The following is a 27,218-nucleotide window of genomic DNA, read 5'->3' as shown; positions in this document are numbered from 1 at the left end:
ACAAGCTAAGGTAAGATTTCCTTTCATATATTTGGTATATAATTCATATATCCTGATATGGTAAATCAACCACACTACTTTTTGGAGTGTCCACAGTCAGCAATAGAAGTTGGACTTAGTCTAAGGTCCATATTTATTAGACCTAGCTTTCATGTGAGTTTTTGTGTGTGTAGTCAGTCTTTCTGACATTTGACCCTTTCTGTTCTGACCTTTCTAGTGAACGGCATAACCTGTAAGCAAAAGACAAGACTCTTCACCTGGAGACTGCAGGTGATCTCAGTACTTGTCTGTGAACTTTGTTTCTTAGTTGTCACTTATTATTTTTTTTATTTTTATACTTGCAGTAGCATTTATTTGTTGTAAGGTCCTGAAGAAAGCAAGGACAATTTTGTCCACGTATTGCTGAAACATGTTGACCTGGTTCCATTTCTAGACAGCGCATTTCTCAAAATGTCTTAACAAATTTTTAATATTGGCGGAGTGAGATCATCCGAATAAAATGTGTTCTATGCTCCCTCATCCAATTTTAAACACACCTTTCTATTTTATTTTTTCACGTACAAGTTTTTTCTGCACTGCACTCCCCCAGTCACACTACACTCGACCACTCGCCAGTCTCGAGGAGTGGTATACCATACTATTGTTTTTTCAGTGGAAGAGATCTATTAACATCTTGGTCTCTCTCTGTCTGAAAAAAACATATCTGTATAGATGGTTTTGGAAAATCCCAAATGATGAAGGGCGTTTCAGAGTGGTGACTGATGGGTATCTCTGACCATCTATCAGGTTGTCATTGAATACCATGTTTTATAGGTCAGACTAGGGGTCTTTTGTTGTTTGTCTGTTTTCCGCACACTATAAACCCACCTTTTCTTCTAGACCCTCTGGTACTCTTTTGTTCTGTATCTGTGGGGGCTGTTCCCAGAGGTTGGTCTTTAAATATTCCCCCGGGTCCTACCCTACCGTAGTGTTGTTGTTGGTTGGGCATGAGCAAGAGTGTGTGGCATCAAGGCGCTAGTCGTACCTGATGTGGTCGATGAGGCGCCATTTGATTAATTTCTTTAATACCTTTGCAGGGTATGGTAGGCGAGAGATGGGTCTGTAGTTGGAAGGCATGGCCGGATCGACAGATGTTTTTTTGAGCAGGGGCATGATGGTGGCATGTTTCCAGGTGTCTGGGAATGGAATGTAGTTAAGTCCATATAGCTGTGGAAGATGGGTGTTAAGGGTTCGCTTATCGGTAACAGTCCTTTGATAAATGAGTGGTGGGGGAAAGGTTCAGATGGTCTTCATGGTAGCAGCAATTTATGCAGTGTTGATGCCAGGCCATGAAGTCAGGGTCCATTTATCAGCCATGATAGGAAGTTGAGTTGCGACGGTGACGAGGTCTGGTTGAGGGTTGTAGTTGCTGTATATTGAGGTGATTTTATTTTTACAGAAGATTTAAGAGAATTTGTTGTAAAGTTCTTTTGAGGGGGTGAGGTTGCTGGTGGCAAGAGGCACAGTGAAATCTTAGATGCTGCATAGATTTCCTTGCTGCTGTTAGCCTTAGCGTTAATGCGATCTGGAGGAGCTGTGCACTTGGCATTTCCCATCTACTGGTGATAGCATTTAAGAGCTGATTTGAAGTTGTCTTTAGCTGCTCTGTCTTGACTTGTTCTTCATGTGCGCTCCAGTTGTTTGAGTGGCATTTAATCAGCTTGAGCTCCTCTGTGAACCAGTTGACCTGTGATCGGGTGCAGTTGGGTTAAGATTAAGGGGAGTCAGGATATTGGCATATGCGGTGATGTAACTGTTGAGGTATTTGGGCAATTAGCTGCTGTGCTTGGGTCTGCTCCAGCAGGTGGTTTCTGTGGTGGTGCCGGATGGGTATGCTGAAAGGGATGAGGGCGTAGTCTGTCTAGGTCATAGTTGCTGGCTTGTTTACTGTGATGTTGCCAACTGAGGGGATAATCATATCTGGTAGGTGTCTAGCAGTGTGGGTGGGTTTGGTAAAGTGCTGGATGAGACTGGGCTGGAATTGCTGATGAGGGGTGCTACGAAGTCCATGATGTCGCTAATTGGTGTGGGGCCCTGGAGGTCTTTATACGAGAATGCTGCCCAAGGAGTTGTTGACTGTGATTCGTATCCTAATGATTTGTTCACCAGGCAATTTGTATTAACTGTTTTGCTTTTCTTGCTTTCAAACTTAAATGCCATATTTCCTGCTGTTATCTCAATTCAGCAAATTTCTTTGTTGCCTATTCTTAATCGTCTTAAATACAAGCTTGGTAGTTGAACGATGTATCCATTTATCTCTATTCCCATCATTCTTTGACTTTATTTCAGAAACAGTTAATAACTAGATTTTCTTCCCTAATGCTGTTAAACTCTCTCAGTAGATAGGGTGTTATGGCCCTTCAAGCTTTTGTGTTAGCGTTTTTTACTACCAACCAATAATAATAATATGAACACAGAAAGACCTTCGAGAGGGGATTGATATTTGCTAGGGCCATCAGGTATATGGACCTAGCTAGGTAAGCTGTTCCCCACCAAGCCCCTGGCTGATGACAGGGTTTGGTGTAGAACAGAGAAGTCTGTACTGTTTCTGTTCTGTTTCTGGCATGAATGCACTTTGATCTGGCTTTTATAGTCTCTTATGAAGTCCAGAGTGCTACCATACTGGCTCCCCAGCCATGGTGCTCTTTTCAGTTTTCTGCGGGATGGCTAGTAGCCAGTCATCGATTAGGAGAGTAGATGCATTTAAAATTACAGTGGTTGAAGATAGAAATGGAAGATATTCAGACTTGTCCCTCTTTCTGTTCAGCAGTGAAGGGCAGGCTAGAAGGAAATAGGCAGAGATGGTTGGATATGTACTTGGCACCCTGAGCAAGACTACTGGCTAGGTGTTGAATCTGTAGGGACTGAATGTAGTGTAAAGAAGCAATCAATGTATGCGGCCATGATGCACACAAACACTCGCACATGCATTTAATTATACCATGCAGGTTGGGGAGATAGTGTGAAGTACTGCAGTCTCAAACTTAACTTAATGTACACTGCTGGTGACCACTTCATAGCCCTGCTTGACGGTCTCTAATGTTTGTTTTTCCACTTAAAGTTGGGGGTACATTTGGGTGCACCATGTCTATCTCTGTCTAGTATTCTGTTGGAGAGAAACAAAGTGTAAAGCTGGACCATGAATAATCTTGAGGATGAAAGACCATTAGAGAAAAAACACTCTGGTGACTCAGAACATATAACCATATAACAACATCCACAATATCCTTGCTCACTGCAATGCAGGGTTTTCTGTGTTAGATGATGCTTAAGGACCATGTTTGGTGGATGAGGTTCATATTTAAACTCAAACTTTCTTTCACTCATAGCCCCCTTTATAAATCTCATGCCGCTTGCCGTTCTCCACGGCTGACAAGAGAGCTGAAGTTTCTATGTTGGCAGCAGAGCAGGAAATTATTAGTTCAATTTGGGCGCGATCTGCCAGCACATACCTAAAAGATACTTTTGCTGCACACACATAATGTCCTCGAAACACCCTGCAAGGCTGAAGAAATCTTCAAGAGTTAACTAAATGAGTGGTGAACAGAAGAAGTTTGACAGTAGGTGTAACCCTGCCGCAATGCAAGGGAAGTCTGGATAAGAGAGGTCGCCGAGTACAACCTCCTAATGTATACTGCAGTTTTGAAGGGACGCTTATCTGCCGTGTTTTTGTTTGAGTGTTTATTCCCTCTCTGCCTGTTTTATTCACTCATCTACTTGCTCCTGCTATTCACCCATTGAATTGCATGTCCTTCTTCTTGTTTAGGCGCTTTTTCTTTCCCTTTTCCCATGTCTTCTGCTCTTTTTTTGCTTTTGCATCACCAGTACCCTACAACTTTTGTCAGTGTTACATCCACCTTCCCTTCATTTTTATTTTTGTAGTCCTTTCAAGCATTCTTTCGATCTTTCACTGCAGCTTTCTTCCTTAAATGTATTCTGTTTATATCATCCTGCTTTTGTTTTATGATCAATTTTTCTCCATTTCTTTCTCAAAATCTCAAAGTACATTGACTGATGGCAAAAAAATTATTCATCGTCTTACAACTAGTAAAACAGTTTGCCATTCCTTTTGATAAATAGACACACAGATTAAAAGACATTATGTGGAAAACACATGGATAAAAAAGCTCTAGCGTATTGAAATTCATAAAATCAAGTAAATTCAAAAATCACAGAGTTGGTTATGTACATATATTAACATCACTCTGTTTCAGAGCAAGACCCACTAAAGTTTAATAATTTTTTTTTGCCTAATGTCCCAGGCAGCGAAACGAAATTTGGAGACTGATGCCACTACCACTTGGGTTGTTTCGCTCTTGCAGTTCCCGAGGGCGTTAATTTGATCTGTAATTAACAAATTCTTACATAGAGGGGCAATCCACCTCCTTCTGGACCAGATGTATTTTGAGCATAAAAAAGTAGGTGCTAGTGCAAAATTTGCAACTTCTAGTACCATCTAATGAAGAAGCCAAGCATGTGGTAAAGGCCACAATAGGGACTGTATAATTCCTAAAGTGCAGAAAACAAACTTCAGGCACGTGGTGGTCTGATATAATCCAAAAATGATTTAGCCTTGGGTACAGCTTTGTGTATTAAACATTTGGTCCGTGTTCCTCTGCTGCTGTCCTGTTTAATCCATAGGTTAGCTAACTCTGAATTTCTTTGCTTAACCATTGGGCAGCATTTGTCGGGATGGCTCATGGGGCATCCCTGAACTCTGATAGTCCGAGCTCAGACTATGCATTCTTTATATTCTTTAACCACTCAGTCTTCAGCATTGCCTGCTTACACTGCATAACATCAATAAGGCCGGACTTATAGCTTTGAAGTTCCCTAGTGGTCCATAAGCGGACATAATGAAATAGCAGTCTCAATGCTACAAGCTTAGCAACAAGATGGGTTCCAAGATCTAGTGTAAGGGGCAACAATGGAGTCCCCTTCCCCACACCTGTAATGGCTCTGAGCTAATTATTCTCCTTGATACCCAGGTCACTCAAACTACGGTGTCCCCATAGTTCTGCCCCATATAGGGCTCCACCCACTTACCTGCATGTTATAGATGTATGTCAGGCCCCCTTTCCAGTGTCTCGTTATTCAGTAAGACCACACCATGGAGCCTCTTGATTTTTGTATATACCATCAGCTTGGCATTAGCAAAATTTACTTCCAGGCCAAAGTCTTTGCAAAATACACTTAAGCTGGTCACTTAATTTTGCAGCCCTATCTTAGTGTTCTCAGTATAGAATAAACCTTGGATTTCCTGTTAATGTAGGGGTATTGTAGACAAAATTGGTTAGATACCCTATGTAGTTATTAATGTAGAGCGATAAGAGTGTGACCGCCAAGATGCAGCCCTGCCGGACTCTTTGTTGACAGCTACCGGGTCCATGCGAAAGAGACACATTAGTGATAGATTCCTTACCTTAGAATATCCCCAAGCGTCAGACTGGATCTGGAAAGCTTTTACGTCAGCAGTACTCCTGCGCCTCGGTAGGCGTCGTCGTACGGCTCCGCGTACGTCGCTAGTGTCGTAGTCGCCGAGATGACATCGCTGGAGCTACTTAGACGCGCTGACGTCAGTTCTTTATGTTTCCGCGCCAGCAAGCACAGATCCGGAGAGAGTGGTACCCCCAGTCACTTTTTGACTGAGTTTTTAGGGACTTTTGTCTCTGTTTCCAAGTACTATTTCATTCTACAGGTGCATAGGGATGCCCAGTTTTAAGTCCTGCGCGGACTGTCCCAGCACGATGTCGGGGACGGGCCCGCACTGTGACAGTCTGTACTGCCTGGGGCGTGACCACGACTCCGAGTCGTGCCCCCACTGCCAGGCCATGGCTCTGAAAACTTTGCGGGAGCGATCCTAAAAGTGGCTGGAGGCCCGGCAGTCAGTTTGCGCTTCTCAAGGTCTCGTGGGAGGTAGAGGGATTGGCCGTGGAGCCATCACCATCATTCGAAGTCTTTGCACTCGGAGTCAGGTAAGGCGAAGTACAAAAAGTCGACGAAGCATCGCCGCTCTTCGCCTTCCTCTAGCGGGTCATGTGCTGTGACTAAGGGTGTAGGTGGCACCACACCCCTGCGGCTCAGAGGGAGTTTACACACTTGCCGATGACCTACCTGCCCTTTCTGGGTCCATCCACTACTACGGCCCAGCTGCAGGAGTTCGTGTCAGCTATGGCATTGGTCTTCGGACCGTCCTATCCTGCTGATGTGCCTTCGGGCCCTGCGGGTCCGGCTGGGGATCCTTGTTCTTCGCCGGCTCCAGCCCCGACGTTGTCAACGACTTTGGCGTCGATGCCGAGGGGCCCCCATGGATCCAGGCCTGGATCCCCGTCCAAGCCGGTTGGCCCTGTGCGACCTCCACCGGCATCGACGTCGCTGGCACCGACGCTGGCCGCAGACCCGCCCAACGCCGTCTCCGGCCCCCTCCCTGGAGTGGAACAGGTGTCGGAAGGGTGTCTACGGACGCCGGTTCCAATGCCGTTTGGGAACTTTTTTCCCTATATCCACCGACGTCCATATGCTCCACCTGTTCATCAGAACCTATAGAGGACGGGAAGGACTGGGAGGGTTCTGAGGACCCTCTTGCAGCTCAATGCGAGTTAGATCCGGACAGGGATGAGGATCCGGGGGATGCAGATGACCAGGAGTATGCTCCGAAACCTGATGCACTGTCTCCTTATACCGTGGCTACGGAGGACGGTGGTTCTTACTCACTGGTGTTGCGTAAGGCAGACGAGGCTCTCCGCCTCGAGCACCCTACTGTGGCCGTCAGGTCTAACCTCCTGACAGAGGTGCTTTGGTCAGCTTCTGCTTCTACGGAGCCGCTGCTGCCCTTTAACGATGCGCTCTCGGATGTTCTTTTGGGCACCTGGTCCAGGCCCAACACCGGGGCTCCTGTGGACAAGAGCATGACTCGACGCCATCGCCCGGCTCTGGGCGACCCCGTTTTCCTCTCCCAACACCCCAGAGAGCTTGGTTGTCCAAGCCTCTGCGTCCCCAAGCGCATTCCTTTCTGCAACACCGGACAGGGAATCCAAGAAACTGGAGGCGTTTGGGAAGAAGATCTTTTCTTCTGCTAGTTCGGGTCTGTGAACACTGCATATCTCTTGGGCCGTTGCTCACATTCTGCGTTTGATACGGTTGTGCAAGTGCTGCCAAGTGCCCGGTGGAGGCTCGGGCAATACTTTCCCAAGCTATTGCTGAGGGTAGAGACGCAGACAAGTTCACCATCCGGTGTGGTCTTGACACTGCTGACTCGATGGGCAGAACGATTTCAACGACCATGCCTGGCTGAGGACGGCTTGTTGGACATGCCTTTTGATGGCACTCGCCTGATTGGCGATAAAGCTGATTGCGCGTTAGAACGCTTTATGGAATCATGGGCTACGGCCAAGTCCTTGGGCCTTTCTGTTACACGCACTCCTTCCGCTTCTCGCTCCTTCTCGCTCCTTTCGTGGCCGAGGCACTTTCGTTTCAGAGCCACAGGCCTGCCCAGCAACAGTCTCAGTGCAGCCGCGGACATGGGACCCGCAGAGGCGGGTCATGGGGCAAGTGTGAAGGTCAGTCCACAACCCCCTTCTGCGGTCACTACCTCCAAACCTTCCTAGTCCGGTGTTTCAGGCTCACCAGCCCCCAGTGGGTGACCGGATTCGCCATCACCTCCACCACTGGTGCACCATCACATCGGACAAGTGGGTTCTGCAGCTTGTCCGAAGGGGCTACACCCTCCCCTTCGAGACTACCCCTCCAGCCATGCCACCACAGTACCACCGCTTGTTGGAGGATCACTTGACACTTCTCCAGCAGGAAGTTACAGCCCTCTTGGCCATCAAGCGCGTTCCAACGCCAGAAGTAGATTGTGGTTGTTACTCCCACTATTTCCTGGTTCCAAAGAAGGACAAGGGCTTGCGTCCTATCTTAGACCTGCGGAACGTCAATCGATTCCTCCAGAAGAAGTTCAAGATGCTCACACTTGCTCAGGTCTTGTCTGCCCTAGACCCGCAAGACCGGTTGGTAGCGTTGGACTTGCAGGATGATTATTTTCATATCTCCGTCCTGCTTGCCCACCGGCATTGCCTGCAGTTCACAGTATGCAGCAAGCATTTTCAGTTCACTGTGCTCCCCTTTGTCCTTACCAGCGCCCCTCAGGTGTTCACGAAAGTGATCGCGGTGGTCGCAGCTCTTCTGCGTAGATCAGGGGTTTCAGTCTTCCCCTATCTCAACGACTGGTTGCTGAAGGCGGGCTTACCCCAAAGTCGTCTCCCAACTCCAGATTACGGCCGACCTCCTACATTTGCTGGGATTATCGAGATGACGTCACGGAGACTACTTAGGCGCCACCCATGCGCGATGGCATCATTTCTTTTTGCGCCAGTAAGTGCAGATCCGGTTAGAGCACGTACCCTAGTCACTTTCGGACTATCTTTTTGAGACTTTTGTCTCGTGTTGGTTTCTCTGGTACTAGTATGGATGCCTGGTTTTAAGTCTTGCGGGACCTGCCGTCGCAATACTTCTGTCTCTACTGCCTGGAGCGCGACCATGACTCCCGGTCTTGTCTGGACTGTAGGGCTATGTGACCGTGAAAACAAATCTCCTCAATGAGGTGCTCCAGCTGGCGTCTCCTTCATCGGAGCCGCTGCTGCCCTTTAATGAAGCCCTCACCGAAGTCTTGTTGGGTACTTGGTCACGGCCCGCCACAGGGGGCCCCTGTGGATAAGAACATCGCCAGGCTTCTTCTCCCGGCGCCAGGTGACCATGCCTTTCTGACCACTCACCCTACACCCGAAAGTCTGGTCATTCAGGCTTCGACGTCTCAGAATGCCTTTCCCAGGGCTCTGCCAGAGAAGGACTCCAAGAGATTGGAGCAGTTTGGCAAGCGGTTGTTCTCTTTGACCAGCCTAAGACTGCGGTCAGTGAACACTGCATGCCTTCTGGGCCGCTATTCCCATGAAGTGTGAGATTCCATGGCTGAAGTGTTGCCTCTGAGCCCGGAGGAGGTCCAGACTGTGCTGTCTCAGGCTGTGACTGAGGGTAAGGACGCGGCTAGATTCGCCATTTGTTGTGGCTTGGACACCGCAAACTCCCTCGGTAGGGCAATTTCCATGACTGTGGCGCTTTCACGCCTGACTAAGGTCCACTGGGTTCTCCATGGATGTTCAGAGCTCGCTCATGGACATGCCTTTTGACGGCACTTGCCTGTTTGGTGATAAGGCCGACACAGCACTGGAGCATTTGAAGGACTCTGGAGCTACGGCCAAGTCCTTGGGCCTTTCCACTATGCACCCGGCCAGGTCCACGTTTCATTCCTTTCGTTGCCATGGCAGAGGCGCCCCTGGCCGTTTGTTCAGTCAAAAGCTCGCGCAGAACCAGACTCAGTGTGCCCGTGGGCGCGGCGGCCGCCGATGGCTCCAGCGGCAGGCTTGAGGTTCAGTCCACCTCTGCCCCCCCCCCCCCCCCCCCCCCCCCCCACGTCTACCTTGAAGCCTTCCTAGTCTAAGCTTCGGGGCGCATCCCACTCCAGTGGGTGGCAGGATTCGCCATCACCTTCCCCATTCGCGTTCTGTCACTTCCGACAAGTGGGTGTTGCAGCTCGTCCGGGGGGGGGGGCTAGTCCCTCCCCTTTGAGTTTAACCCCCCGGCCATACCACCTTAGTTAAAAGCATGTCGGGGATCACTTTGCTCTTCTCCAACAGGAAGTAACAGCTCTCTTGGCCAAGGGGGCCATCAAGCACTTTCCCGGGCCGGAAGTAGGACGTGGTTGTTATTCCCATTACTTTCTGTTCCCCAAGAACGACAAAGGGGGCTTGCGCCCCATCTTGGATCTCAGGGACATCAATCGCTTCCTCCGGAGGGAGAAGTTCAAGATGTTGACTCTGGCTCAGGTCTTGGCTGCCCTCGACCCTGGAGACTGGATGGTAGCGTTGGACTTGCAGGACGCATATTTTCACATTCCCGTCCTGCCGGCCCACTGGTGTTACCTGCGGTTCACAGTAGGCCTGGAGCATTTTCAGTTTACCGTGCTCCCCTTTGGCCTTACCAGTGCCCCTCGGGTGTTCACGAAATTGATGACTGTGGTCGCAGCCCATCTGCGCAGGTCAGGGGTGTAATAATTTTTTCCCTACCTCGAAGACTGGTTATTGAAGGCGGGCTCACCCCAGGCAGTCGTCAACCACCTTCTGACTATGGCCGACCTCCTGCACTTGCTGGAGTTATGCATCAATGTGCCGAAGTCGCACCTGAGTCCCTCTCAAAAGCTCGCCTTCATTAAATGTAAAATGTAAATTTCTTTCTGTTCCCCAAGAGCAGTTCTGGATTCGACACAGTTTCGGGTATATCCTCCCGAGCAGCGAGTCCGGAATATTCCGGCTATGATTCCGATCTTTCAGTTTCTATCCTGGGTTTCAGTCAGGATGACCCTCCGGCTCCTGGGCCTGATGGCCTCCTGCATCCTACTGGTACAACATGCCAGATGGCAAGTGCGGGCTCTGCAGTGGTACCTGAAGTTCCAGTGGGCACAGCATCAACTCAACCTGTCCGATCACATCCAGATCTCGGAGGGCACTGCAAGACACTTGCAGTGGTGGCTCACGAATCGCGATTGGGTCAATGGCAGATCCCTTTCCCTACCCCAACCGGAGCACACAGTGGTGACGGATGCATCCCTCCTTGGAAGGGGAGGCCACTTGGGAGAGGCGGAGATCAGAGGCCTCTGGTGTCCAGCGGAGTCCCGGCTCCCTATCAACCTTTTGGAGCTTCGGGCGATCCAACTTGCACTGAAAGCATTCCTTCCCTCTGTCCGGGGAAGTATGTGCAGGTGTTCACGGACAACACCACCGCCATGTGGTACTGCAACAAACTGGGCGGGGTGGGGTCGTGGACCTTATGTCAGGAGGCTCTGCACCTCTGGACATGGCTGGAACATCGAGGCATTACCTTGGTGGTTCATCACCCGGCAGGTTCTCTCAAAGCCGGGGCGGACAAACGCCGCCGCCTTGGTTAGATCTATTTGCCACCGCAGAAAACACGCAATGTCATCAGTTCTGTGGGTTGGAATTTCCAAGGCGGCACTCGCTAGGCAACGCTTTTCATCATGAGTGGAGCTGCGGTCTGTTGTACGCCTTTCCGCCAATACCACTTCTGCCCAGAGTGCTGAAGAAGATCAGGCGAGACCGGGCCCAAGTCATTCTTGTGGCTCCAGATTGGGCACAAAGATACTAGTGTTCCGAGCTACTCAATATGGCGATCGATCCCCCGATCTGACTACCTCTTCGGGAGGATCTTCTGTCACAGCAGAAGGAGACGGTCCTTCACCTGAACCTGTCCAGCCTCCTCCTCCATGCGTGGAGGTTGAGCGGCGACAGTTGACAGCTTTCGATCTATCTTCCTTCCGAAGTCTGTGATGTTATTCTGGCAGCCAGGCATCCCTCCACGAAAACGGTATAAGCCTGCAGGTGGAACAAGTTTGTGGCATGGTACACAGATAAGTCTGTAGATCCCCTTTCTGCCCCTCTTTCCAAGGTTCTTATGTTCCTTCTTTCCTAGGCCCAGCAGGGCTTTGCTCTGGGCACTATCAAGGGTTATATTTCTGCCATCTCCACCTTTTTGCGGCTTCCTGATCAGCCTTCTCTTTTTAAGTCCCCGGTTGTTAACCGTTTCCTGTAAGGCATTACGCACACGTTTCCTCCTGTGCCGTTCATAATGCCTCAATGGGGCTTAAACCTTGTCTTGACATATCTGATGTGTGCTCCCTTTGAGCCCCTTTATAACTGTGCCTTGCGTCTTCATACTCTAAATACCGCTTTCCTGGTAGCTATCACCTCTGCCAGAAGAGTGAGTGAGCTCCAGGCTCTTTCTTCTAAACCTCCTTTCCTTTCTATTCATCCGGACAAGGTGGTTTTAAGGGCCCGTCCTTCTTTCTTGCTAAAGGGTGTCACGCTCTTCCACATCGATCAGACCATCACTTTTCCTACCTTCTTTCCACCTCTGCATCCTTCAAAAGAGGAAGAGAGGCTCCACCGTCTGGACCCAAAACGTGCGCTCTCGTTTTCTCTGAAGCGCACACAACAGTTCCGGTGGATGACCATCTCTTTGTTGGCTACATGGGCGCCAAAAAAGGTCGGCCCGTGCACAAACTGACCATCTCTCGGTGGGTTGTTCTGTGCATCAAAGCATGTTACTCGTTGGCTAAGAAGGAGCCTCCTGTGGGGCTGCGTGCCCATTCTCCCAGGGCGACGGCAGCCACTACTGCCTTCGGACACAACGTTCCCCTGCAGGACATTTGTCAGGCAGCTATGTGGGCCTCGCTGCACATGTGTACCAAGCATTGCTGCTTGTGTAACAATATATCTGAAAGAGACATTAGTTAGTGATAGATTCCTTTCTGCCCCACCCATCCTTCCTTTTCTGCAAACTGATTACTAGGGTTTAGGTCTTCCCTTTCAGGGCCTAGTTTTCAATGCACCAGTGGTCAGTATCTTGCATGGCTCTGCGTTCCTGGCGCGGAAATTAGTGTACAGAACTGACGCCAGCGCGCATGGGTGGCGCCTAAGTAGTCTCCGTGATGTCATCTTGGAGCATACGACGCCAGAGATGGACGCGGAGCCGCTGAACGCCACCTACTGACGCGCAAAGGTACTACTAAGCAAAACTTTCCGGATCCAGTCTGAAGCCTGGGGATATTCTAAGATAAGGAATCTATCACTAACTAATGTCTCTTACAGATATATCATTACACAAGTAGTAACTTGTGCATTCAGAACTGATCAACAAATTTCCCCCATGATGGATTGTTTAATTTGAACCCCATCCCAAAATATTCCAGCTCAAGATGCCCACCTTAATGCACATGGAGATTACGGCTGCAGTAGTGATACTCCCCTAGGGCATTGATACATTTCTTATTTATTTTATTTATTTATTTATTGCCATTTATAGAGCGCAACGTATACCCGAAGGCGTCTTTCAGCTGGGGTTTGTCTTACTCCCACCCTCCATTACGCCAAGACTAGTGTATTGGCAGTTATGGGTTAGTCAATAAACTTCCTCCAATAAATTGAAGCGAATATGTACAGTTACATTATAAAACCCATTGTAATAAAGCAAGCCATTTGAGGGAGGTTTTGAGCTCATCTGAAACACTGGGAATGAGCCTGCCTGGTGAAGAAGCCAAGTTTATAAAAGTAACCAAGGGCAAAAGGACAGTTTTCGACACCCCTTCCTGTGTCTGCTCCTCATCACTCAGCTGCTTTCAAACCAGATAAGGATCTATAAAAATAACAATTACACCATCCCCAGGGCGGTCTAACCGGCCTGGCCCAATGCACCGCAACCTGCGTGTAAAGAGAATATTATAATCCACTTTGGTAAAAAAGTTATTTCTGATGAGCCAGTAAAAACATTTGTTTTCGAGGTCCTCATGCGTTTCTTTCTGGCCCTTACGCAGCTTTGTGACTCTAAACAGAACAATCTCATTGGGGCAGGACGCAGGGGGCCGGTTAATGACTGGGAGCTTATGGCTTTGAACAGTGCCAGCAGTCTTACACAGTCCATTGTTTCTTTCCATCGAAGTTGGTTGTTCCCCTCGGGGACCCCCTTCTGCTGGCAGAGTTAGGTTAGCCCTAGAGAGTAGGATGGGGAGCTGCCATTTGCACAGTTACGAGCAGTGTATTTAGGGGGCGAAGCAGAAATGCTAGACCCAGCCCCTGGTCCAACTGTATTGGCGAGGCCTGTGACCTGTTGGAATTGTGGGTGTATGTCTAAATTATCTCTGAGCATTTGTTTTATCGCTGCGAGTTAGTAATATTGGTGAGAGTTCCGTGATCAGAATGTCTTTAACTCTATCAACTACCTCCTCCACTAGTTGAGCCATGCTGCATGGTTTTAAAGCAGAACCCTTTCCAGTTTTGCAAAGGGACTGTTCAACCACTGAGATACTTGAGGAAATTGCAACTTGGGCAGTAGGCTGCTGGGGTTTGTTCTGCGGTTTCCTCCTAAACCTTTTCACTTTTTGTTGGCACTCTGGGGGACATACATCAGGGAAAGTGCCACATTTGGAACACTGGACTTATGATCAAGAGCCTAATTACCCACACTAGAGGCAGCCTCAGGAAAACCAATAACAGCAGGTTTGTCGTGTGGGTTGTTTGGAAAGTGTGGTTGCGAGGTAATTCAGGCCTCCATGGACAACCTTCTCTCAGTCAGTTCGATTTCCGTCGATACAACCCCCATTACCCTCTGTAGCATCCCACCTAAAGATGCAGGTTTAGGGGTGGGTTAACTGCCTGTGGCCAACCAGCACGCTTCCATTTGTCTATAAGTCCCTCTCTATATGTCGTTCCACGCATAGGGAAAAGAACAGAGAGCGTCCGAGCACAAACCAGGGAATGCCAAATGGTATTCCGGTATACTGCTCAAATATATAAACACACTCCCCTTGATCCAGTGGCGTTAAGGGGATGGCCCATCCCAGCTGCGAATGGGCACAGACTGGCTCGCTCTTGGACCAAGTTTCACCCCGGCGTGGCCCGTGCGGGTCCTGCACTGCGGGATTGGAGTATGCACTTTTAGCGTGTTCAGGGTGGCCATGCCTCCTTCTCAGCAGGGGACAGCAGCAGGGCCTCCAGTCACACAGGATATTGGGGGATAGAGTTCCCTGTTGGCAGCACAGTCTACGGGAGCCTGGAACCCCCTTTAAACCAGCCAATATGCCTCCGGATGCAAGAATGGAATAAACGCTTTTAGCGCATTGGGGGTGGCTACGCCCCCTTCCCAGCACGGGACAGCAGCAGCGCCTCAAGGCACACAGGATGTTGGGGGAGAGAGTCCCCTGTTGGAAACACAGTCCAGAGAGGCCGGGAACCCCATTTACACCAGCCAATATGCCATTTCTTTCTTTGTCTGTACCTTATCATTTGTATCTTCTGTAATTCTTTCAGCGTTACCTGCAGCTACTTTTTCCTTATTTGTTTAGAATGATTTATTCTGCATTTTCTGCTTTGTTTCCTTTGTTTCTATCATTAGTGCCTTCTTTTGGGTTTTTTATGTATTTAATCTTTTCTTTTAGTTGTCTTTATCCTTCTACCATTCTGGCTTGTTACTTTTCCCTTATTTACGGTTACTGTTATCTACTTTCTATGATTCATTTTTCTTGTTCATCACACTTTCATTGTTTTGGTCTTTCAGATTTACACCACCTATGCTGTTTTTGCTTTGTTTGTTCTGTTGTTATTCTATTTTTAAGTTTTTTCTTTGTTTCCTATTTACCTTTCTCCATAGGCTCTCATTTGTCCGTTCATTATTTAATTTTTCTTTACCAGTCCTAGTCTGCTTTATTTCTGTACACCATTCTCGATACCATTCACTTTTTTATGTGTACTGTACGCATAGCTGTAGATTATTTGCAGTTCCATGCATTCAAGCATGAGTGTGAATTGAAACACTACCTCAAAGCCCTTGAAGTACCATTAACCTCCTCTCTACATGCAAATATCTTGAAGGTAGATCAAACTCCTTATTTAAATGTATTATATGAACACTGACTGCACTACTCTTACTTTCTGTACATTACTCCCTAGGACTTCCTGATGGAGACATTTATCATGTTTAAAGACCTAATTGAGAAGAATGTCTATGCGAGTGACTGGATGGTGATGACTATGACGCAGAACAGGTGAACCAGGGGACTGCTAGGAGTGGGGCTCTTGGGGAAGAAAGTGTCTTATTTCACACTATTTTCATTATTATTGACATTTGGTATCTTACAACCCTGTATCCCAGGAGTGATTAACTTTGGTCCGTAAAAGGCACGATTAATCTAAATTTAAGTTATTACATGATCAGTGTTTATTCTCAAAATCTATCTGTTAGTTTCATCCCTTGTGGAGCAATGCTAGGCAACCCTGTCATGGCATATGTTGGGCCTCACATTGAACAAGCTTCTGCTTACCTAGTTGACCTCTATCCTTTCTTCATATATTGATGTGTCCGATCTATCCTGCAAAAACATATTTGATAGAGACTACTAGCCGCAGATTCCTTAATTTAGAATTACCCCCAGGCGTGAGACTGGATCCGGAAAACTTTTCTGCCACAGCATCCCTGCGAGCCGGGGGGAGGGCTCCACGTGACTCCGCCCTGATGTCGTCCCCGCTGGTGACGTCAGCGATGATACATAAGTCCCATTTTTGCAAATAAACATAAAATGCTCAAGATTAATTTGAAGATAGCAGTGAACCACAATCCTCACCAGTGTTGTTTTGAAGTTTATATTCCGTGATTTGTTTGTTGTATTCATTTTCCTTTTCTCCATTTTCAGGGTTTTCCTCCGTGCGATGAACCAATTTTCTGAAGTTCTGAATAAGTATTTTCTGGACCAGGCTAGCTTTGAACTTCAGGTACGATTAAACAGCTGTGGCAGTGCTAAGTGAGCTGTTGTTAGCCAAAGCCTTTAAAACAACAGCAATGTGAAAGACTACTGGGGGAGAAGTGCATTTCTAAGCAGCTTCTCTTTCTTCAGAAACTAATTACACAACTACAGAACCAAGACTGTCATTTCAGCATCCCAGAAAATACCCGGCATGGTGATTAAAGATGAGTGCAGGTAGAAGTTGGGAACTCAACATGGCCATCCACTGACAATTTCACTTTGAAAACAAAATTCACAAATGTGAAACTTCTGCATACACTCTTCTTCCCACATCCCTATATGCGACACAAAAGCACATACAGTCTGCATATTTCTATCCATCTAATAGCTATGGCTGACTACTAAATAGGCACTCTATATTGTGGTTTTAACAGTTTCCCTGGAAAGTTATGTAATACTAGGAAATTTGCTATCCTTGCATCATGATCATTATTGGATATGAGGAAAATAAACATTCAGTCAAAGGTTTAGTATAATGTTCCATCCTTTGAGCCCATCCCATCAGTTCAACCTGTAACAAACGTTGTATTTAGATGCTGTAAATGACTCCATTCTTTGATATCGTCTAATGTTTATATTTGAATACCCACTTTTTTTTAATGGATACTACATTTTTGGAAATAATGGGGCTGTGATCAGCTGTATTAGATTGTATTATTTTTTGGTGTGTTTTTTGTTTGTTTTTTAAAACCTTTATTGTACCTTTACAAAATCACACAGCCATTCGCCTACAACCCAAAGGGCCGGCCGCTAATAATTGAACGTTGGATGCCGTGCATCAGGATAAGTCCATATTTGATCACGTTGCTGAAAATTAAAAGGTTTACCACACGGCAAAGTGAAGGGTACATAACTGACGATATGTTGCTAATCAGTAATGGTTTTAGTTTTCTGTTTTTTATGAAAACAACAAAAATTAACAACGAGGAAATCACATTCCGGTCATCCAAAAGTCATTAGTGCTGTTTAGCTGTATTGAAAGTCTACCCGACAGTATGTGCAACTATTTATAGTCATTGAGTCAAACCCAGATTGTCGGGCAGTAACGCCCATGTTCCTATGTTACTGTACACCAGTCCCATCCCTGTCTGCTCATACTGCCCACTCCTCAGTACCCGGGCCCCCTCCCACTCACAATGGCCTCTCCCCTCTGCAGTCCCTTCGTGCCACCTCAGCCGACCTACCCCTCTTCATCTGACTCCAACGGGTCATCCTCTGGCAGAGGATCAGAAATTTCACCTCGGTATACATTCCATGGGGTCCATATCTTGTTCCATTTCCCTGGACATGCACGACTCGTGTATACCGCCCTCTCCGTCACCATTATCTTATCCATGTTCATGCACCACTGCGACTTCGTCAGTTATTCTGCTGCCCTTCAGCACTGTGCGATATCTCTCTTGGCCACTATCATGCCTAACGTAACCCAAAGTTGGCCACATCTGGACAGGTCATTCGGTCCCCACACATTTAAGAGACATTGTCGTGGTTCGGAAGGTAGAGAGGTCTCTAGGGTCTGTGACACAGTTTGCATTATTTCTCTCCAATAGTCTTGGATGCGTGGGCAGTCCCAGATTGTGTGAAAGAAGGACCCCTCCTCCCCACAGCCACGGAGACAGTAAGGATGTTGTATTCTGTGAATGCGGTGTAATAGTGTTCTCGTGTAATACACTCTGTGTTGGACCTTAAGCTGCACGAGTCTCAGCCTGGCTGAGATGCCTACTTCTTTTGGGGATGCTAGTGCCTCATTCCATTTGTGTTCGTCCAGGGCGTCCATCCCCTTCCCATCTTTCTTTCAATGAGGTCAGCGGGTCAGGTAAGTTATTAAGGAGCTTGCGGTACGTCAATGACTTCGCTCGCTCAATCATGAAGTCAGTTAGAAGACGATCCTCCAGCGGGGATGATTCTGGTATATCCACCCCGGAGGGGATGGCCGTGAGCAAAGCATGGCGTATCTGGACGTAGCGGTATGATTCTTGTGGCCCCAGTTCGTACAGTTCCTTCAGGCGGTCAAATGTTATAACCTCTCCTCTTTTCCACAGGTCACACACCGTGGATATCCCAATGGTGTCCCAGTGAGAGAAGCCACTGGTTAATGGGCTGAAGGTGAGCTGCCCAGTAATATAGTTTAAGATTCGGCAACGCGATTCCACCATCGTACCAACCCCTGTGCAATTTGGCTTGCGCAATACGCGTCGGGCGATTGCTCCACAGCAAACCAGAAACCACTTCTGCCACCTTTTTGAAATACCCTGGCGCCACTTGATACGGCCTGTTCTCTAGTATGTATAGAAAGCGGGGCAAGAGCATCATTTTGTATAGCGCTGCTTTTCCCAGCATTGTTAAGGGCAACCCCGCCCAGAACTTGGCGTCTTGTTTAAGCCGTTCCAAGGGTGGTGCCAGATTCAGTTGTACAAATTCCGTTGGATCCATTGTGACATGGATCCACAAGTATTTAAAAGAGGAGCCAGCTAACAGTAACGGGCAGTTGGGGCCCAATACCGGGACCGGGCCTTTCAGTACATAAATTTCTGATGTATTCCAGTTGATCGTATAACCTGAAATTTTACCATGTTCATTGCATAGGTCCAAGAGCACCGGTACACCACGCTCGGGGTCTGTTAAATATACCAGCATGTCATCCGCGTAAATGGACAGCTGGTCTTCCCAGCCTTCCTTCCATTGTATCCCTTTAAGTAAGGGTGTTTGCCTTATCAAATTCGCTAGTGGCTCTAGGGAGAGCGCGAAGAGCAATGGCGAGAGGGGGCAGCCCTGGCGGGTGCCTCTCCCCAAAGGGAATGTTCGAGAAATGTGGCCGTTTGCTACCACATGTGCCACTGGTTTCGTGTACAGCAGTCTGATCCATGATATAAATTTCGAGCCGAAGCCCAGACAAACAAGAACCTCAAACAGGTAGTTCCATTCCACTAGGTCAAATGCCATTTTCGCATCTAAGGCCAGTATTACTGCTTGATCGTGGATCAAGTCCGCTCTCGCCAGTACCCCATGCACCCTGCGAAGGTTCAGTGCCGTGTTGCTATGGGGCATAAACCCGGATTGATCCGGATGTATGAGGTCAGGTAGATGCGCCATCAACCGGTTAGCAAGGAGCTTCGCCAAGATTTTACTTTCCGCATTCAGCAAAGATATAGGGCGGTATGAGGAGCAATCCTCTTGCGGTTTCCCGGGTTTGGGAATCGCTACTATAGTGGCCGCTCTCTGATCGAGCGGAAGTTCACCCTTTTCTAGGCATTCCTCGTACATGGCGAGTAAATATGCACTTAGCTTCTCTGATTGGGACTGATACCATTCTACTGGAATACCATTTGTTCCAAGCGCCTTGCCAGGTTTCAGCGCTCGTATAGCCAATTGTATTTCATCTCTAGTTATGGCCGCATCTAAGTCGGCTGCTGCTTCTGGCTGCAATAGTGGAGTTGCTATCCTGCCCAGTGCCGCTCGTGCCATGTCAGTAGACACTGCCCGTTCTGGGGTATAAACGTCCTCAAAATGTGCCGCCAGTGCTTCCACTATCCGTTCAGGGCTTGTCTGAATTCCACCGCTGCTATCTCTCACCTGTTGGATCCCCCTTGAACCCCCCCCCCCCTCTTATCTAGCCAGGCCAACATCTTTCCCGCCTTATCTCCCACATCGTATATCCTGTTCTGTGTATCAGTTATGTGCCCCTTCACCATCTGCCGGACATGTTCCATGTACAGCTGCTGGTGGAGTGTAAGTGTGTGCGCCGTGTCTGTAGTGGGGTTTGCCTCGTGTAAAGTTGTCATGTCGCGAAGTGTCGATTCGAGCTTAGACTGTTCGGCCACTTGCTCCCTTTTGTAGCCCGTGATTGAGTTTATTGCCTGCCCCCTCATTACCGTCTTGTAAGCCTCCCATAGCACCTCCGAAGAGGTCACGGTGGCCACATTTCTTCGAAGTATTGTGTTGTAGACTTCTGGAGGATTTTCCTGATTTTCGGGATTTTAAGGTACGATGCCTGAATGGGATATATACGGCTGCGGGACTTTTCTTGGGTGGAAACTGTCAGGGTGATCGCGGAGTGATCTGATATGCTCTAGGGTGGATGTCTACGGTATCGACATGCTGTAAGCCGTCACCCAAAGCTAAAAAGTAATCAATTCGTGAAAGGCTGCTGTGTACCGTGGAATGAAATGTGTACTGCCTATCCTGGGGGTGGACGTGCCGCAAGATGTCTACTAGACCTATTGCTGTCAGGAATCGTTGAAACCGGGAAGGTCCCCCAGTCGGGCACGTCGCTGGGAATTTGTCAAGTTGTGTGTCTATTGTAGCATTAAAGTCCCCTCCCAAAATGACCTCACCCTCGGGGAGGGACAACAAAAATTCACTGAGCGCCGGAAGCATTATTGGGTGAAGGGATGGTGGGATATATACCGATACCACAGTTAGGGGGCGACCCTCTCATTGTCCCTGCAGGGCTGCAAAGCAACCCTGCCCGTCAGTTTTCATGCCTAGTGGGATAAATTGCGAGGACTTTTTAATCAAAATCCCAGTGCCCCGGGAGCCCGAGGTGAACTCTGAGTGGGCCACCATCTTGTACCCCCTCCTGTCTAGGGCTTTAGAAGCCCCCCCGTTAAGTGTGTTTCTTGTAACAGTGCTAGGTGAGGTTTTTGTCTCTTCAGCGCGTTCAGTACCAGGCCACGTTTCACCTTATCTCCAAGTCCCCTTACATTCCACAATAGTATTCGAAGGGGGGAGCCACGTGTCCGTGACTTGGCGACCCCCGCATTATGTAGCAGACCATCTGCCATTTCCGGTCATGTAGACACAAGCAAATGAAACTAGGAGGTGTATCCGGACCCCTAAGCTTACCCTTACAGCTATAGTATTCACACACAAAATACCAATTTTCGACCAACGTAGTGAATTTCCAACCAACAACCAACTACCCCCCCCTCTCCCTCCCCCTCACTGCCTCCCTGCTTAACGGACCTTCAACTGCCCGCCTCCCCAACTGAGCAGATCGCTTAACCCATCTCAAAAACAGAGTACTTGCACATTGGGGTAGAGTATCTCCCTGAGCAGGCGGCCTCCCTGCTCCCTTCAGGGCACCCAGGCCAGTGTCCATCCACGACTCTTTTGCAATTGTAGGCAATAAAAGGAGTCAGCGTCCAATGTGTCCATGGGTTGTCCACATTATTCCCCCCACCAGCCTCAGATAGTTCTTGTGTCTGCGACTTGCTCGCGCCTCCTCTGCCTGATGTTTGTGAGCCAGTCCTGCTGCCGTCTCGGTGTCCGTGGTTTGTTCTGCCGGACCTAAGCGGGGGTCCCGCAGTGCGCCAGCCATCGAGCCAGTCTCTGGCCGCCTCAGGAGAGTAAAAAAAACAGACCTTCTTGTCAGCGACCACCCTTAGCCGGGCCGGAAATAACATGGAGATGGGTAATTCTTGCTCTCGCAACGTCTTTTTTACTTCTAAGAATGTCCTCCACCGTCGCGATACCTCCGCCGTGTAATCGGGGAAGAAGGATACCCTTGAATTTTGAATTTGGATGGCTGGCGCCACTCTGGCCGCCTGAAGGATGGTGTCCCGATCTCGAAAGTTAAAAAGTCTCGCCAAGATCGGTTGTGGCGGGCCCGTTGTTTCGGTTTTCCTCCTGGTACTCTATGGGCCCTTTCCACAGTGAAGAAGTTTGAGAGACCCTTGGGGGCTAGCTGGTTCTTGATAAGGTCTTCCACGTATAGATCTATAGCACCCGTGGTTTCAGATTCCGGGACCCCCAGGATACGGACGTTGTTCCGCCGGGAGCGTCCTTCATGATCGTCCAGCTTTTCCTTGAGCAATTTGTTATCGGCTTGCAGTTTCTCCATTTCCACCTGCAGATCCGAGACATCTTCCACCAGGGATTTAGCTACCACCTCCACTTGCTTCACCCTTTCACTCATTTTCTGGAGGTCTGCCCGAATAAGGGTTACTTCCGTTGCAGTCGCCCCCACCGTCGCTTGCACTTGGGCCAAGGCGTTCAGTACATCCTCGAGCGTGGCTTTCTTTGCACCTTCTCCTTCCGACCCTTTGCTTAGAGACTTGCGTTGTTCCGTCTGGGGGAAGAGACTGTTTCTCGTAGGCAAATTTATCAAGCTTAGCTTAGGTGGAGTTATTCCTGGATCCTCTGCCCGCCATGTTCACACGCCAAGAGTTCAAGCGCTGTTGCACGCAGCCTGTGGTGATGTTCTGCCAGGGAGTTCTTCGCGGTGAGTGGTCGACAGGGCCGCCCGAGTTTCAGCGGCGCCCTGTCCGCGCAGTAGCTGGGGTTTCCTGGCCGGATGCCCACAGACGGGTGTGTACTCCTTCTTCAGTTGCGTTGGTATTCTTAGGAACCGTTGTCGAGCTTGCGGAGACCTCGGCTCAGGCCGCCCAGCCCGGTCAGCCCGGTATTCGAGAAAGTTTGTGCCCGCAGTGGCGTATGTAATATAGAATGGCGGCTGCGCACTTGTTTTCCGGCTTCGGTTTCCGTTAGTGTTGCCGCTGCCCGCCGCACTGCCTTGTCGTTGGAGCGATATGTACAGCCCTTGGACGGTCTCCGGGGGCATCGGACTCCTACTGCCGTTTTCGCTTGGGTCGTTCTCACCACGGACACTTCCGGTTGGTATCACCGCCGAGGCCCCACTTCCGCCCGGGCAGCGCCCCCACCAGCCGCTGCTGCTTTGCACGTGCCACAGGGCCGCGTTCAGTTGTCGTCTTTTCCGCCAGTTCCCGGGGCACCGCTGCTCCAAAACTTCTCTGCTAAGTGCCGTTTGGTCACCGGACCCGGGACATCCCGTCTGGGTTCGTTGTTGAGCGGATAGGCATGCGGATTGATGCGGGAAGCCGCCTTACTCCGGGAGCCTCTCTAGTTTGCTGCCGCCATCATCGGGTGCTAGCCACGCCCCCCTAGATTGTATTATTTGTTCCATTAGGATCAATAATGTTATAATGGAATCCAATGGAAAGCAGAGATGTACTACAGTCTATTAAATGTAAATAAAAATGGGCACTATTGGAAGTATTTTTTCTCAGTGAATGATTCTAGCTTAGTATTGGAAGAGATATTTAAGCCACCAGAAAATATTCAGACTCATGTTTTATGCTAAGATTACGTGATATTCATTTTTAAAGGGAAAAAGTGTGGTCTGTACAATTGTTTGATAGGTAATCAGCAGACATTAAGTAAGTTGTTGGGCGTTTAAATGTCTCATGGGCCTTTATATTTTTTAGATTATTTGTTGCTTTGTAAGGGATATTTTGTTGTTTCTTACATTGCAAGTCAAAACCATGCCCTATCAAGCTTAGAGTGCCACATATAGTTTTCAAAAAGGAGCAGGGAACCCTGAATAGTTTCTAAGTTTTAGAGGAGAGCAGCACCTTTATAAAGAACACTCCAGATCTGAATGCATCAAATGTCTGCCCAATAGACACACATTAGTGCTGGACTTATAATCACAATGTATATTGTGTGCAACCATATTTAAGGCAGATAATAAAAACAAATCAGTACAACATGCATCCGGTTAACCAAAGCAATCGTTCCAAGGCCCCCATATCCTCTGGTGTATAGCGAGGCACCATTTGGGCTGATACGTTTTTTCCATTTGTGTGCATTGGTCAATCCCTATCACCCAAATCGCAGATGGTGGGGCCTCTTTCACCCACCAGAACTAAGCACAATCTCAGTTGGCCATGTGGTGACCCAGATCATCTAAGGATCATGTACTCCAGTAACCTCCTCAGTCTTCCACCACACCCAGGAAGGAGCGTGATCAATGGGGTGGCCCACAAACCAGGATAGAATGCATTGAATCCTTCGCTAATATTCTTAGAGCACTGGACAACCCCAAACCAAGTGAAATAAGTCTCCTATAGTGCACTGGCATACCGGTCAAGTCTGGAAGCTAATCCTGCCATTCACCATAGCTACTAGAGGAGGGTGGAGATGGGCAACTCAAAAATGCTGTCTTAGCCTCTCTCTGAGCCTTATTCTCTAATGTGCCCTAGTCTGCATCCCATCGGAACTGCAAACCAATTAAGAGACATAGGGAGTTTGTCAGCAAGGATATTTATATTTGTAAGATGCTACACTTACCTGATGTCTCTAGCACAATGTTTATTTCAAAAGGTTGAACTTGGGTATGGCTGGCAGGTATGTCAGTTGTTGCTTTAGGGTATGCTTTAATTAGAGATATTTATAAAACTGGGATTTATTTAGCCCACTGGAGATCAGTACACGATATCGAGAAAAGCAGTCCTTTGAAGAGATCCACTTCCAGGCGGAAAGTAAGGTTTTTTTGGGCCCAATAACCGGATCCAATAACCCGGACATTTATGAGTGTGCTGTCTTGTAATAAAAGTACATATCAGCCATACTCAGTTTGTCATCATATAGTAACTGCTCGCACTTGTTTAGGGAGACTGTAGACTGTTTACCTGCCACTAGACAGCGTGTGAGAGGGACTGAATTATGTGAGAATTGGACAGAAATGTCATAGGGATAGTTCTGGAGAACATAGAAAAGTCTTAGGAGAGCAGCCATTATGAACAGTGCCATTCTACACATGATAGAGATGGGGTGCACTCCATTCCTGGATGTCTCTCCATAGGCCTGCCAAGAATGGGATTAGGTTTTGCCCAGGTACTTAAAACTCTGTGTTTGAACATACAGTTTGAGCTGCTGTTGCTTTGCCATCTGTCCTCCCTCGACTGAGACTATAACAGTCTTGTCACCTTTGATGACCGGACCAGATGCCTCACCATAGAAATCTAACATCATCATCAGTCTCAGTGCAGTCCAACATGAGTTAGTATATGAATGACCGCATGTCATCACCATATAATAATGCCTGATTCGCAATATCTCCTTTCCATTGAAGTCCCTTGACCTGGCAATCTGCACGAGTCCATCATCGTGCTTGGTAGTGAATTTTTTCCCATGTTAATAATCCCGGGCCAAATTTTGTTTTCCAGGGCCTGGAAGAGAAACTCCTAGTACAGAAAATCAAAATCATTGTCTAACTCTACTAGGATCAACGCGCTCAAACTAGTTAATTCATAGGCGCGGTAAATAACCATATGCACTTCTTGGAGACAATGATGTATACTATGATTTGGCATAACGCCGTTTTGATCCAAGTGGACTAGTGCTTATGACTGCGAACAACTGATTTTTGGGGGTAGTTTATTTTAATTGAAATAGTCGTATTGCTTGCGTTGGCCTTATCAACCAGGGATGTTTGGCATATACAGAATGAACTAGAAAAAGCTGTATTAAATAATGTTGCTAAGTCGGTGTTTCTCAGCTATTCTGGACCATAACAAAATGTGATTCAAAAAGAGATTAGAGGTTAATAGCTTAGTCCCTTTTTGCAATGAGATAGTTCAACTTAATAAATACTAGATTGCATAAGCCCCCAATTTTTCAGATTAAATAGACCTAATAATAACCAGAACCAAACTATTTTTACCAGTGAACTCTTCATCAACTGCCCTTCTTGATCCAGCTAGCCTACTTCTTTTCTATATTTCACTGATGTTGTAACCCAATTCCTTAGCGTTAAATTGTATTTCTTTTCTTTAAGAACGTAACATATTCTAGCTCCCGTGGCAACTTATCAATTAATGCAGATAATGTATGCGCATCCCATTTAACATTGTTAGGTACTACAATGGAGTCAAAAACAGGACACCGAAGGAATAAACGTCATTTCCATAGATGCCATTTTTGAATGTTTTTTGCTTATTGATGAAACTGTCTGTTTGCCTACAAACACAATGCTTATGATCTGACACACAACCAAATTATTATTCATGTAGTGAATGTTGCAATACTCACACCGTTATCCAAAATTTTGTTGATTCTCATGGAAATAATTACAAGGCAATTGATGTATGAGCACAGCTTTGATTTTAATTTCACATGTCTACGTAGTTTGATTTTCTTTGTTGCACCTTGCTATATATATTATATATGCTAACATATATAATCTACACACACACACACTCATATATTTATTTTTTGTGGCTTTGCCATTGCTTTAAGTGGCAAAAACGAGATAGCAGTATAAACCCCCCCTTTCAGTCTGCAGGGGAAGATTGGAAGCCATGGTTTACCATGGTCATACCCAGGGTAGCACAAACAGTGCTGAAGTCCCTCGGGTGACCCTCTAACTTACAGGCCCTGGGTACCATATGCTAGTGACTTACTAGTAAGATAGCTTATGCCAATTAGGTAAAAGCCAATCAAACATACATAGTTTTATGGTTAGGGCACAGACACTGACATCTGGTTAGAAGGCCTCAGTGCCCTCTGAGTCGAAAAACCATCAGCATCCATGCTAATATTTGGGGTTGACCATACAAAAGAGACATTTTCTAACATGTGCCCAGTCTTTCCAACCACCTGAGCAGCCATCCATGGTGTCAACATGCAGAAGTGCAATGGGTTGGGGGACCAGGCCCAGTCTAAGCAGAGGGTCAGGACCATGCCCAGGTTGATCGCCACTGTTATGGCTCCACTACCTACATTCGAAGGGAAGGAGAAGAAGAACAAAACCATGAGGGGTGGAAGGAGCCCTTTCAATGAGATCTCAATCCACCGGAGTTCTAGCACCTTGCCTTTCCCTGCAAGTAATGCATCTTCTTCCCAAGGGGCAGTCCAGCAAAGTTGTCTCTGTGCCAAAAGGTCCTGTCCTGACAGTTTCTTGTCCTCCTCCTTGATACTCCCTACGCTGCCTTACACTTTATCCGGGAACAGG

At 47.7% G+C, this 27,218-nt stretch overlaps 1 protein-coding gene across 1 annotated transcript in view; it reads left to right on the top strand.

The window, feature by feature from the left end:
• Positions 1-27,218, top strand: part of DOCK5 (dedicator of cytokinesis 5) — a 581,227-nt gene that overhangs the window by 294,675 nt on the left and 259,334 nt on the right. The window contains exons 23-24 of the mRNA XM_086942489.1: positions 15,612-15,706; positions 16,352-16,430. Coding sequence (XP_086798615.1) covers positions 15,612-15,706; positions 16,352-16,430 — 174 coding nt within the window. The remainder of the gene's footprint in view (positions 1-15,611; positions 15,707-16,351; positions 16,431-27,218) is intronic.

This window comes from Lissotriton vulgaris, chromosome 11 (genome assembly GCF_964263255.1).
Source record: "Lissotriton vulgaris chromosome 11, aLisVul1.2, whole genome shotgun sequence".
Classification (NCBI taxonomy): domain Eukaryota; kingdom Metazoa; phylum Chordata; class Amphibia; order Caudata; family Salamandridae; genus Lissotriton; species Lissotriton vulgaris.
Note: the sequence above shows the minus strand (reverse complement) of the source record. Positions and strands in the feature narration are given on the sequence as shown.